The 14902-nt window shown below is 29.7% G+C and overlaps 1 protein-coding gene across 2 annotated transcripts; it reads left to right on the top strand.

The window, feature by feature from the left end:
- Positions 1-6878: 6878 nt before the first annotated feature.
- LOC103573857 (uncharacterized) lies at positions 6879-14612 on the top strand. Of its 2 annotated transcripts, none has more exons than XM_008553103.1 (4): positions 6879-6956; positions 11371-11865; positions 13453-13595; positions 13745-14612. In XM_008553103.1, the coding sequence occupies exons 2-4, from the start codon at positions 11469-11471 to the stop codon at positions 14366-14368; spliced, it is 1164 nt and encodes a 387-aa protein (XP_008551325.1). In that variant the 5' UTR covers positions 6879-6956; positions 11371-11468; the 3' UTR covers positions 14369-14612. The 2 variants fall into 2 exon arrangements, with proteins under 2 accessions (XP_008551325.1, XP_008551324.1); XM_008553102.1 differs by lacking the exon at positions 6879-6956 and adding an exon at positions 8713-8981.
- Positions 14613-14902: the final 290 nt, after the last annotated feature.

Here is a 14902-nt window from a genome sequence, read left to right as displayed (position 1 = left end):
AATCTGTTGATTGGTTTGTGAAGTAGAAAATGGTAAAAAAGAAAAAAATTTTTTTACCGTGTTATTTAAACGAAAAATATAAATCTGCGATGCGTAACCTCTTAATCTTGAAATTAAAAACTTTGGTTTTTACAAACATCTTTTTTCGGTACTCTGAGGATATCTCAATGCGGGATTTAAAAAAAAAATTGTCGATTTTTTAAAATCAGTCTACTATATAGTTATTTTAATAATTATATTGGAAGATAAGAATTTGATTTTTCGCGAAAATTTCTTCAGTTTATGTAGTGAGTTTAAGGCTTTACTTAATTTTACAAATATCAAAAAAAAAATTGATATTCATCAATCATATTTTAACTTATGTTGTACTGAGGATTTTATAACTTGTTAACTTTTTTTACTAATGTCTATTTGAAAAATGTTTTGACGTTGGCAATCGATATTTGAAATTTATTTTTTATATTAGAATAAGAATTAGAATATAGATAATTTTTTTTATAATGTACCGAAAAATTTAATTGTTAAATTGATTAGAATAAGAAACAATTGAAACATCTAAACGTGCACAACTCACTTGCTCATTCAAAAAGTGACGAATATATGGCACTTCTATATGCAAGAAAGTATTAAAAAGAAAAAAATAATAATGATAAAAAAAATGGCAGCTAAATTTTTTCATGTATTGCCAGTTTTAAGTTATTCTTAAATATAATTAAACCAAAAAATTTTTAGATAGTAATTTTTAGAAGGATTCTTCTGTTTAAGCAATCAAATGTAATAAAAAATTAAATAGGTCAATCGGTTGTGTATTTCGTAAGATTTTTTGTTCCCAAACATCCATATCTACTGACGGATATCCCAGGTCTTTTTTTTAAATTTTTTCTTTGAATCATTATTTTTAAAATTTCAAATTGTCATGAATCGTTTTTAATCTCCATGTGGAATCAGAAATTGCAATATTATTTTACGATTAAAGATGATTCATGACGATTTGATATTTTTAATCGTCATTGATCGTCTTTAATCATAAAATAATATTGTAATTTCTGATCCCACATGGAGATTAGAAGCGATTAAAAATTTATTCATTTTTAATCATCTCTAATCATCAATTGCCGATTAATTTAAAGAAAAGTGTCGAAATCTTTTCTACAATCCACAGAAATATTATTAAACATAAAAACAAAAATTTAAACATTGAAAAAAAATTTCGTACTTGGCAAAAAACATCAAAATTTTTAACAAAAATTTTTGGTCAGCGCAGAACATTCAAAAAAATTTTAAGTTTGGAAATTTAAATTTATTTATTTATTTATTTAAATTATTTATTTATTTAAGTTTAAATTTCGATAAAATTTCAAGTTTTAAAAATTTCTACACTATTTTGCAAAAAAAATTTTAATGATATCATGGGGATGGTTCCCATAATGGCATTGGATTTGTAATACTATTATAGGAATGGTTTCCATAATATATAGGAACCATCCCTATAATAGTATGGCTACAGTTCTTATACTATTATGACAACTATTCCCATAATGCATAGGAACACTTCCCATAATTTTCTTTCCGTGTAGTGGAATTAAATTTTAATAAGAAATATAGAAGTTTTTCGGAATGAAAAACATTTTTTCTAGATTTTTTTATTCGATTCAAACTTTCAAGACCATCAAACTATTGGAAGTAATGTTTGAAATATAGAGTTTAAGGTAGAAAATTAAAGGTTATTAAACAAGCTTTAAGTTCCTTTTTACGAAAATTGTCTATCAGTATAAGTTCATAAAACTTTAAAACTATATAAAACTATACTGATAACTGATAAACTATACTTCTAGGGACTGCGTTCATGACTTCTGGCATGATGCCTGCTTGTTACTGTCGTTGCAACTGCTGTGGTACCTGTGTGCTGATGCTGCGTACTTGTAACTACTGGGAAATCATTTGTCGTCACGGAGATTAATCTGGCAACTCCTTGCCCGTTTGTTGCGGTAACCCTAACGATGGCGTTTCGCCCGCCAGTGCCAGTTTTATATAGTTTTAAAGTTTTATGAACTTTAACAATGAATAGAATTTGATTTCAAACAGCTATAACTTTTAAACTAATCGACGGACAAAGCCCATCTTGGGACTAAATCGTGATAATCGTCTGTAGAATGAGTGTAGAAAATTTAATTAGGATCCGAAAAGAATTGTAGGCGTAATCGTGATGACAAAATACATATATAAATTTTTTAACGAGTGGTATTTTTGAACCCTACTCAACCAATTATGATAGGTTATGACAAAATTCCTTGAAAAATCGATCATGAGAACAAATAAAAAAGTTAGATTTTTAAAAATCTACCTAATTAAAAGGCATTTGGTCGAATTTTTTTAAAATATTTTATTTCTGAAATTAATAAAACTCCTATATTACTCGAACGAAGAACTGGAATCACTTAACTAAAAGGCCCTTTACTTCGTAGAAAATCAAATTTCTAATGAAATTGATAATTTCATTTCAATTGTAAATTCTGGTATTTAATTATTATAAACAACCAACTCAAATTCCCGACTAGAAATTACTGTAGAAATGCTCACTGTATGTTTCTGGACCCTATTTGGCCCCAATGTGGCATTTCCAATAGGGAAATCCCCACGAGGGCCCAATCAGAAATCCCAAATAAAAATAAGATAATTTATTGTCAGTATTTCCCAACTGGGTTCAAAGTGGAGCCTAAGTATAGAAAATCCCAATGTAAAAATTAAAAATTATTGTCAATATTTCCCAATTGGGGCCCGAGTGGTACCTAAGTGGGAAAACCCAACGTGAAAATAAACAAATTATTGTCATTTATCCTCATTGGATTCTGTGTGGGATCTAAGTGGGAAAACCCAATCTGAAAATGAAAAAAATTTCTCCACCTTTTTTAGGGGGTACCCCATTTTGGCCGCAAAAAAAAATATTTTTTTTTTACCCTTAACGGCCACATGGGGTGACTAGTCACCCCAGGTTACAAAAAAGAGTGGAATTAGAAGTCTTATAACTTTCGAATAAATTGGTCAAAAAACTTAAAAAAAAGGGAGTTACCCCGTGTGGCCGTTAACCCGTCAGCACTCACGTCATGAGCATTTTGCTCATGCTCGATTTAAAACAATGATAACTTTTTTTTTCAAATCGAAAGGGTAGATCAAATTTTTTCTACCTTCGAGTAATTTTATCTATTTCCAAATTACGAACTTTTGAAATGCCTTAATATTATATATAATTTATAAAAAAATATTTCTCTCATGCGCGTCGGAAGTTGTGAGCATTCTTCTCATCACGGGATTGTAGGTGTAACAAAAAAAAATTTTCTTTCGGTAACGTTCGGACCAGTTCGGGTGCCTTCGTAAGTGAGTAGCTGTACGACCACACTCGATATACTTCGTCACATTTAAACTTATCCCTCTAACAAGAGATGTTAGACGCATGCGCATAGACCGTGAGCAAATCTCTCATCACGAGAGTAAAGATTACCGGAAAGCTCATGTAAGTGCTGACGGGTTAAGGGTTAAAGGTAGCTGATAATTTTTTCTATGCACTCCGAACATCATTTTTCGTTTCTTCATCTGTTATTCTTTGATATCATAATAGATATACTATTTACACTCGCGCGATCACATACATGGGTCAGCGCAATGAATAACTTTAAAGACTTTGAGTCGGAAGGATGAAGGTTCGAACCCAACAGCCATCGTGATTTTTTCATCAATGTAAATCATGTACACTTCTTCTAAAAAATACTCCTAGAATATTAGATGACAGTTCCGATTTATTTAAAATTATCTTATTTTTTTTTTCGCATTTTAATGGTTCCTAACAGGGATGCCCTAATTGGATCTCTTGAGGATGTCCCTATTGGGGCCCAATAGGTCTTTGCGTGACATCCCTATACAGGACCCCAATACAGCAACCCAATAGATCTCACCTAAAAATTTCTAGTCAGGTTGTTATTAGAAAAATGTCTTTCAGAACTAGTACAAAAAAAACACACACACACACAATTAGAGTCACAATAAAATGACTGCGGAAAATTTCGAGCAGTTTTAAACTGCCTACAGAATACTCCAAACGACGAACCGATAAGTTTAAATTTGACTAAAACAATAGAGACTTGAAAAAAAATTGTCAGATTCTCTACACGGAAAGAAAATTCTATCAAAATTTACGATGTTAACATCGTAATCGTGAACTAGACTTTCATTGGCGTCAATTTTTAAATGTCTTATTTCAAAATTTACTATAGTCTTTGTCAAAATAACGATGTAGATTGTATTCTTTACTATTTAACATCGTAATTTTAACAAAGACTATAGTAAATTTTGAAATAAGACATTTAAAATTTGACGCCAATGAAAGTCTAGTCCACGATCATGATGTTAGCATCGTAAATTTTGGTAGAATGTTCTTTTCGTGTATGCTTTTTAAATGGAAAAACTTCAAAAATATTTAGAAACTACTTAGATTTAAAAAAAAGAGCAAAAATTAGGAGGGAATTTTGGTATTAACATATACAACAATATCTTGCTTGATGAGTGTACAAAAAAAACTTTACCGGAAATGAATCACCCCATAATATTTATATTAAATGAATCACATGTATAAATATGGAAGATCAGATAATGAAATCGATTATGCGTTTCCAAAATTTATAAATCTGTTAAATTTATGATTAAACAACGAACCAACGGTTAAATAACGGGGAATGACCTGAAACAGGAAATGCAGAATTGTGTACTTGTTTACCTTATTTTTACTTCCTTATGGCCAATGTTAATGCTTGAATAATAAAATACACAACTGAAACCAGAAAGGGAGAAAACCAGAACCACTTGAATCTTCCACTATAATGACTGAACCGAAAATACGATATGGGATGAGTTTCGTAAATCTATGTTTAATACGAAAAAAACGTATATTATGAACAATAGATAATCGAAAAAGAAAAACAAGATTTTCATGCTTTTTAAATACAAAAATTTCTAAATTATTTAGTTTAATTTTAGTTTTGGAATTAAGAGTTGAAACTAACTGAAAATTTATTTTCTAATATAGAAAAAAATTTAATTTCTAGTGTAAAAAATATTTAGTGCCGGGAGTGCAAAATAAAAGTCGTGCAAAAAAAATGATGACCTTGAATGTAGATCTTTTTATTTCCTTTAAATAATCTTTCAAAAACTATTTGAAATTCCTTGAGTTTAAGGAGCCCGAAAACAGCAGGAAGTTCGAGGGCGCTGGCCCAAGGAGTCAACCGGTTTACATTTTTTTTTTTTTAATTTTGGTAATTTTTTATCGGAACAATAGAAATTTCTTGATAAAAACAAGTAAATTTTACGAGAACTTGTATTTTTTGGCTAAAAAACGTTGCTCAGGTTCAAAGTTCTTTATTTTACTATGCAGAATTTTCTGTAAAAGGTGATAAACAGTTTAAAAAATATCACTGACAGATGAATAACACTAATTAATGGTTTTGTCTTTAATTAACGTTATTCTTTTCTATGACATAATTATCATGTCATAAGTAAATAACTTTGGGTTGAAAAAATCATTGTTTTCATTCTTATAAACAATTAAAAATGTCAAAAACACGATTTTTTTTAAAAAAGTTGTCATTTAAATGTTAATAACTCAAAAGTCTTTAGAAATTTCGAATCGTTTTTGAACGATTATTCAAGAGAAATAAAAGGGTCTTCAAAAAAATTCTTATCAAATTTTATGATGAGACCAATAGTATCGCTGAAAAAGTCATATGAAACTGTAATTTACTATAATTTATTTTAGACTTTGAATAACTCTTGAAAAAATAAATTTAACCAAAAATAATAACAAACATTTTTTGTAGATCATATAATTTTCTAGACGAAAAATCATTGACTTTTTTAGAACATAGATCTGCTGATGAGTTTTGAATTCTAAACTTTAAAAAAAATTTCCGATGTTATTTGCTTAGACATTGACACTATATTTTTTTTGTGACACAAATATTTTCGAAATAATTTTGAAAAAAAAAAAAAAAAAGACCTGTCGATTTTTTCAGTTAGTCTAATATATATGTATATATATTTTGTCACAGAATTATATACTTGTTATCCGTGTAACATTAATCGAGTATCACAACACTTATTATCCTTTTGGAGACGTGAAACCCGGTATTGAAACTGGTTTTGCACCAACCAGAATATTTTCAAGGTCACAGTTTATTTTTCGCCACAGGATTAGCATTCAAGAGAGATTATCTATTTGGTCACCGATGACGATTCTTTTTCAAGATTAAAACCCTTGAGAATTGTTAAACTATTCTTGCAAAATTATAGGAATTCAAAACTTATCTCGGAGGTATAATTTAAGTTTATCTTCCAATTCTTTATTTTTAGACTGAGTAATAAAGAATAAAAATAATCTATCTTTGTATCTCGTTGAATAGCTGATAAATACAAGATCTCAGAAATTTGTTTATCTGACAAAAGAAATTTTTGTTTTCATGACAAAAGAAATTTTCACTTTAAAAAAATTTTTAAGAGTCAAGAAAAAATTTTTAGCGTCAAGAAATTTTTTCTAGCTGACGAAGAGAATAAAATTCAGTTTTCTTAAAGGAAGTATTAACAATTTTGAAACCTCATGACAGCAGTAAAATTCATTACAAAATAAAAATCATGACGAGTTAGAGACTCGTATGTAACATAACAAAGCGTTTTCGTGATGATAACGCTCATAATTCCGAGGGATCTAATGAAACTTAGTACGCTTATGTTATAAACGGTTATCTCAGCTTATTGCGAAGATAAATAAAACCCGTCGACTAGTGTAGAAACAGTGGACATTCAAAAATTACTAAAAATAAAAAACAATGGTGCTTCCGTGTTATTTGTCTACAGTAACTCTCTAACTGCAATGTCTAGCATTATTGTGTGAGAAATCCATCAAAGCCGATAAAGTAAGCTAGATTTTTGTTTATTTAATTTTTTGTTTTACGATCATTTCTTTAATTTTAATAAAGATTTCAAGTTATATGATAGAAATGCCATTATTATATCGTTGAAAGTTTTCGATGGATAATTATGAACTATCATACACTTTTTAACTTCTCGTGAAGAAAATAGAAAATTTTAGAAAAAAGGGAAGTTATTGGTTTCATTCCGATTTTCGAAAACCGAATGTCTACAGATCTTGACTTTTCGACGTTCTATAGGGAGCTATTCTGACTAATTTCAAGATGATGTCCGAGTGTATGTATGTACATATGTACGTACGCCTGTATGTAAATATTCTATAACTTTTGGACAGATTAACTGATTTTGATCTCCAAGATACCACTCGACGCGGCTTATTAATTCCTACAAACTGTAAAAAATTGAGATTGATCGGTAGGGTGCGTTCGGAGATATTCCAAGAATGAAAATTTTTTCGAAAATGTTTTTTTTTGGATACTTGTTATGTGCTTATGGATTGATTTCAAAATCTAATCAGCTCTAAAACCATAAGCCATTTCGAATGCCATCTCAACCATCAGAATCAGTTCATTCGAAACCGTTGTCGCAGAAATTAAAATTTTTTTTTTTTAAATTTCTTAAAAACGACTGAATAAATTAATTTCAGAATCTAATCAGTTTAAAAATTCGATGACGGAAAATTAAAAAAATAACATTTCATGCCATTTTTGCCGAATAAATCTTGATATACTGAACTATAATGTGTTTGAATTTGAAAAGCTCATAAGAAAACACCGGTATCCAATAATACTTTCAAGTTCTTGGTACTTGAAAACAGCCGAAGTTCTGGGGCTGGCCCGCAGGGCCAACCGATGCCCAGATTTTTTTTTAAGTGATTATTTTGATCAAGTTCGTTCTAATAACTGGTTAGAAATTTTTAAGCTAAAGTACGGATTTACATACGAATCCACATGGATTTCAATGTAATTATTATTGTTATCATTATTAGTTATTTTAATGAGAAATCTACTTCCATTTCAGTTGATGAATGAAATTTTTTTTTTTTAATTATTTTTTTTTTGGCTTACACAAGTTTTCAGTTGAGCTGAAGCAAAGCAATTAATATAAGTTTAATTGTTGTTGGGTTGTGTAAAATGACCGAAGTAAAATAAGTTACCAACAGATTTTTCCACACAAATTCATGGAATTCTCAACTGTGCATGTATGAGTACATCCACAAATGATTTATCAAAATTTTTATTCCTGTATTCAGTATATCAATTCTTTTTTTTTACGTATTTATGAACGATTGCTCATATGACTTGTTTATCATAAAAATATCTGCAAATTATATTATTTGATAATTACTTTGGATTTTACGATTTCTGCGCTGAAAGAGTTATTCTTCAATTTTAAATTGTTAATTTACCATTTCACTTAGTATATCAAGAAAAGCAATAAATTTGCAGCTGTATAACAATGAAATTGGAAAAAAAAATTCACCTTATTACTGTTATTTATATATCTTCATAATAAACTATATAGTGGAATTCAAACTTGGGTACCTACAAAAAGAAGATGGTAGGTAGAAAATAAACCAACAAATACAAGTTGCACGTCCTGCAAGCAATAGCCGTGAAGTCCTGTATAAGTTTAATTGGTGTCCCGAAATTCTTTATATGACGATGGTGGGGGTCGCCCTATGTAAGTCTTTGCCGACTGAGGTTCTGTCTATAAAGCATCAGGAAAGGAACCAAGAATGTGAGTTTGTCTGTAGCATATATCAGTTATCAGTCATTTTTTTATCACTAATTTAGAGTTTTTATTTTGAAATTACTAAAAATTTCAAATATATATTTAAGTACGCTGTTTTTTTTTTAAATCATTATCTGCGATTTGACGAAGAGACACAATGAAACCTTTCATTCTTATGTTAATTATACTTGTGGCCAATCTTGAAGCCGCAACAAGAAGTCGAAACTACCTAAAGTACCGTGCAAGGCAACTACCCTTTCCGAAGCAGCCAGAAGGTAAACGTACTCTCTTAAAATGAATCAGTAAAAAGTACTGCAATTCAGTGGATATTTATTGCACAAACTGTCTCAAGTATATTACTAATTCGATCAGTGATATACTTTGGATTGATTTGCAGTCAATATCCAATAATTTGCAATACTTTTCACTCATCCATTTTAAGGGGATAGAATTAAATGATGTAATATTAATATATAATTTTAATCGAGTCGCTGAAATGGAAGTATATATATATATATATATATATATTAGGGTGCGTCATTTTAGAGTAACATTTTTTTTTAAGTTCTCTCGGAAAAAATTATAGTTTACCAAAGAAAAAAATTTTCGCGCAAGAAAGAAAATTATCTTGATTACAGATCTAGCTCATTGAAAAATTCGATTTCCTATTTAAATAACACTAAAAATTTTTTTCTAACTTTGACTTTTTTTTAACTTGTTAACAGATCACGAGTTCAATAGACTAATACCTATTTTTGTAGGAAATTGACAGCTCTAAAAAAATTTTTCTTATCATTTATTAATAAGTCCATCCGTTTCTAAGTTTTTTAAGTTAAAGTTTAAAGTAAAATTAATTTCAATATTTTCGACTTTTTTGGCAAAACTATTAGATTTATAACAAAATGCCATAGGACCTTTCGAGTAGACTGTTTCATCTACTGTAAATTACTTTTTATAAATTTTTCGAAATGTCGATACGCTCTCTAGTTATTTGCATTTAAACATCAATTTCTTTTAAAAAGTCGTGTTCTGACTCTGATTAATTCTATAAATAAAAATTATAGATTTTTTTGCTTAAAGTTATTTCAAAAGTATTGAAACAAATTTTTGTACTCATTCAAAGACAATCACAAATTGATATTTTAAACTTTTGCTCGGAAATAGTTGACTGAACTTCGATAAAAACGATCCCGTTATTCGACGAATATTTTTAATAAAAGTTTAATATAACAATATGTGATTGTCTCTTGAATAAGTAAATTAATTTTTTTCAATGATTTTTAAGAACTGAGCAAAAAATATACAATTTTTATTTTTACAATCAATCAAAATTAAAACACGATTTTTTAAAATAAATTGATGTTTAAATACAAATAATTAAAGAGCGTATTGACATTTTGACAAATTTTTAAGTGATGAAAAGGTCCTATGACATTTTCTTATGTCTAATAGTTTCGCCATAAAAGTCAAAAATATTGAAATTTATTATACTTTGAATTTTAAGTTGAAAAAACTTACAAACGGATTAGGTACATTTATTAAAAAATGATTGGAGACCTTTTTTGTAGAGCTGCCAATTTCCTTTAAAAATGAGTATTAGTCTATTGATCTATCGATCTGATAACAGGTTGGAAAAACTCAAAGTAAAAAAAAAAATTCTGTGTAATTAAAATAGGAAATCTAATTTTTCAATGAGCTAAGTCTTTAATCGAGATAGGATTTTTATTTAGTGCAAAAATTATTTTTTTGTATATTTACAAAAGATATTTTGGAAAATGTTCGAAATACATTGAAAAAAAAATTGTTTTTTAAGCTTTGGTAGTACCCCTCTATATAAGGGAATGATGTGTAAAATGAATCTGGGAGGGGAAATCGGACCACCCCACAAATTCGGAAAAAAATGTATTTTTCTAACATTGTTCTTAAACAACATGCATAACTGTTATTATTATTTTTTACAATTTTGAACGTCACAAATATTGTCAAGATTGTTTTTTTCATAATTATTTTTCGAAAACGTTTGTTTTTAAATCTATGCTTCTATTAAAATTCATTCCTTTTATAGCCACTTTGAAGACTTGAAATTTACTTTAGTTTAGTTCTCTAATAAAAACGAAAAGTGAATTTCTTCTTAAGCAGTATGTGATATTCAGACTTGTATCGTTGGGCACAAAAAATGCATACGGTGATTTGGTGAAATTAAACATTTTAAAGTTACTTACATCTTCGATAACCTTTTTTTTTGACATCTTTATTTATGAACTGTATTGCAAATAACTTTTTTTTTACGAATTAGATATAAACACTTATGGTATTTATGTTTTTTCTCTAATAGAATTTTTTTTTTTTTTTATTCAAGAAAAAAAGATTTTTGCAACTCTGTTGTAAAAATTGAAATTTTTTTTTTCTCAAATTAAAATAAAAAGAAAAAAATTTATATTAAATATTTTTTTTTTTTTACTGTAATTAACATTTTTTTGTGACAAAAGTTTAGATTATTGCTGAAAAAAGCATGATTGTTGTATTTAAGCATGTTATTCAGTTGATTCATGTCGTATTCATCAATTAAATCAATATATTAGAAATATAGACACTGCCTTAATAATCAATATCAACTGAAAAGAAACTCTTAACAAATCTCTAAAATTTAAATCTTAACTATAGGAAATACGTGGGAAGATGCAGATGTCACGGAAGTAGATGAACAAAATGAGTTTCGGCTGTTAAACAAGCAAACAGACAAAATAAACCTAAAAAATGAAATGGGAGCAGTATTCAACAGTTCGCCAAATCAGCCTCCAGCGAACGTAGTTCGTCAATTCTATCCTGGATTTCCAGAAAATAATATGAGCGTTATTTTGAGACCCAATCAACCTGATGGGCTTTTTCAATTTGGACAAACTAAAGAACCGGACATGCCATCGGAAGCTGATCGACCGGAAGAGCAAGGACAAATCGGACAACAGATTCCTCCACCTGGATGTTTAGCTGCTAGGGGACAGTTTCCGAGTATGAATAGCTGTTCTAATTATTTAAACTGTTGGGATGATATTGTCATTGAGCAGCCATGTCCCAATAACTTGCTGTTCAATGATATGACTGGATTATGCGACTTCGAACAAAATGTTAATTGTGGTGACCGTCCTGGGCCTACTCCAAGTAAGTTTTCCACATTGAATATATTGAGGAAAAAAATTACATATAATTATTTATAAATTCTGGAAATTCGAATAATGAGTATGAGATCGAGTAGTGCTGCCATCAAGTGGCAACACAAGTGATTGACTAATAATTTTGAGTGTCAATAATTGCTACGCAGTGTGGCTGGTTCTATAGTTGGATTAGCGAGACTGCGCTTCGGATATTTTCGGTTTTCACCCCCACCATCTAAATTTAATACTTAACACATTGCAACTTGATGGTGGAGGTAAAAAACAGAAGCGCAAAGTCTTGCTAATCCAACTATATGACTTTTGGATGAAATGTATTTAGACGAAATATCTTCAGAACAAAATATCTTTAACCGAAAAATCCTGACAACATAAATAATAAAATATTATTACAGATAATAAATACGGATCGAGTGACCTTTTTTCACAGGTTATATGTGTGTAAATATAAAATATATAAACTCACACACTAGCAATAGTACTGAACCATCTTTTCAAAGCAAATTTAACCAATACTTTTTTTTTTTATTTTTTGTAATCGAAATTATTGATTCAAATTAAGAAACGACTAAAAATATAGAAGTTTTTTCAAAAAACGCAATAAACCCATATAAAAAATTTTTTTAATTCTTGAGCAAGTCTACTCTCAAGACCGATGAGTGCTAGTGTATTTTTTTTACGTAATTGTCCTGCTGCAGACACTTTGAGAGAAAAACTATACTTATAAATAGTTGCGCATGGCTTGCTTAAGATCTGCTCAAGGCTCAAGGTCAATTCTTAGTCTTGAGCAGATCTTGAGCAAGCCATGTGTAAGTACCTACTGTAAGTTATACTGGTGCAAGAAATGCGTCAGACACTTTTTCATTGTACCGTGTTCAAGATATCTTTAATACTCTTGCGTATAATACCATGAGCAAGACAAACACAAACCTTGGCATAGATTTCTTGATACACGATCTTGCGGAAGATACATGCGTAGAAGAAGGCACTAGTATTAAGGGGTTTTTCTTCAAGATACTAACTCCAGAATCTTGCTCAAACACGTGTTACTAGAGAATGTTTAGTCACACGAATATTTTGTCTGAAGATATTTTGTCCTAGCAAGAGATGCGTTATAAAGTTTAATAACTTGGTTATGAGAGGTGGCGCTTGAGAAGGAAATCGCGATAATCACGATCCGTTTTGGTACGATATGGATACGTTAACTGACAATCACTATACATTTAAGTCTATTCACAATCCATAGGATCATTATAATAAGTATCTAGTGTTTCATCCATATCGATATATATATCGTGAAAATCAAGTAACAATTTAGAACTAATCACGATACAACTGTCGCTCTCCGTTGGTGAGCGATAAGCGCAATATTTTTTTTTCCGTGTCTAAGGTAGAGTGTAAATAAACATTTAATTTTAAAAATCTACCTTCTTTTTAGCAATCAGATAACATTACCTTAAATATTTGTAAAAGTCGTTTAATTCCTAGACGAATTTTTTCAAAAATTAAAATCAGAAGTATTACAAATGAAGAAGTTACATCTCTTCTCAGAATGATGAATATGTTATTCTTTCAGAACCATCTTTACAACCGACCACTCGAAGATGTCCAGATCCTAATGGACGTTATAGGAGTCAAACAAACTGTTCGGAATTCTATATATGTTTGGCAGGGAGCCCAATCAAATTCAACTGTCCACGTGGATTGGTCTACAATGATGTAAGTAATGACTTCAAACATCGTTCATCTCCGGATCATAGTATAATCTTTATCTACCCAACAAAATTTATTGTTGAAATAATTACTTTATTCTTAAACGAATAATTTTTTGTATCCATTATATATGTAAATCTAAAATTATATTATAGGATGTGAGTGTTTGCGACTATCCATACAATGTTGACTGTCAAGGTGCAGCAACACCTGAGCCAGTTTTATTACACCCAATTGGAAATCCGAATGGTTCAGATAGTTTTTCGGATGGAAATTCATTAAGTACTTCATTTCCCAATGAGTTTAGCAGTTCATCCTCAAATGGATTAATGCCAGTAAGTTTACGTCCTGGTGGTTTCCAATCAGTAGAACCTTCTCGACCACCACCTCAAGTGACTTTTCCTCCTGGACCATATCCTCAAAACCAGTGGGGATTAAGGTCAGAAATAAGAAACCAACGGTCTACGGTTCTACTACCCGAACTGAATGATCAACAGCGCGAGAAAAAAATCGTAACTGGAGATATTACTAAGCTTATTCAAGAAGTTCCTGCAGAGACATCGGTGGTCCATGATCAGAAGGGAACTGCACATGTTATTCCAACTGAATGGACAAAACTTCCTTGTGAAAATGAAAAAATTTTACGGCTAGATGAGGCATGTACGAATGTTGTTGTTTGCAAAAATGGCAGACCACAATTTATAGCATGTGATGTAGGTTTTGCGTATGATCGAATATCTGAGTCATGTAAAAATTATACTACTGCAAAGTGTGATTAATTTTCTTAAACGTAAATACAAATCTTTTATAATAATAAAAAGGAAGACGTTTGTTTTCATCACGAGTAAATACAAAAACTACACAGAGAGAAATTTATGGTAACAATTATATTATATTATGGGGATGGTTCCCATAACACATGGTAACTAGCCCTTGTAAAATGTCAATTATAGGGACGGCACCCATACATAATATGATAAGCATTCCTGTCAATATGGGTATAATTCCTATATGATATCAGGATTCCAGATACATACATATATATATATATATATATATATATATATATATATGTATATGTATATTATCAAATCTTGTTTCTAAATTTGTAATGCGTTCACGCTATAGTAATCAAATCAAAAGTTCAATATTTCAATTTTTTTTTTTTTTTTTTTTTTTTTTTTTTTCAAAAATATTTTTTTCGGGCGGATAATTTTGATATCACCCATATGCCATCACATTTACATCATGGTTACGTCGTAATCTTAGATAAAAAAAGCGCGAAATAATGAGTCACACCTGACTCATTCGTG

This window comes from Microplitis demolitor, chromosome 7 (assembly GCF_026212275.2).
Source record: "Microplitis demolitor isolate Queensland-Clemson2020A chromosome 7, iyMicDemo2.1a, whole genome shotgun sequence".
NCBI lineage: Eukaryota > Metazoa > Arthropoda > Insecta > Hymenoptera > Braconidae > Microplitis > Microplitis demolitor.
Note: the sequence above shows the minus strand (reverse complement) of the source record. Positions and strands in the feature narration are given on the sequence as shown.

What these genes read in the sequence shown, in the direction of transcription:
- LOC103573857 (XM_008553102.1), top strand. Translation starts at nt 8,864, where the DNA reads ATGAAACCTTTCATTCTTATGTTAATTATACTTGTGGCCAATCTTGAA. An exon ending in CCGTCCTGGGCCTACTCCAA is followed by an intron (nt 11,866 to 13,452) that starts GTAAGTTTTCCA and finishes TTATTCTTTCAG; the next exon opens with AACCATCTTTACAACCGACC. An exon ending in GTGGATTGGTCTACAATGAT is followed by an intron (nt 13,596 to 13,744) that starts GTAAGTAATGAC and finishes ATTATATTATAG; the next exon opens with GATGTGAGTGTTTGCGACTA.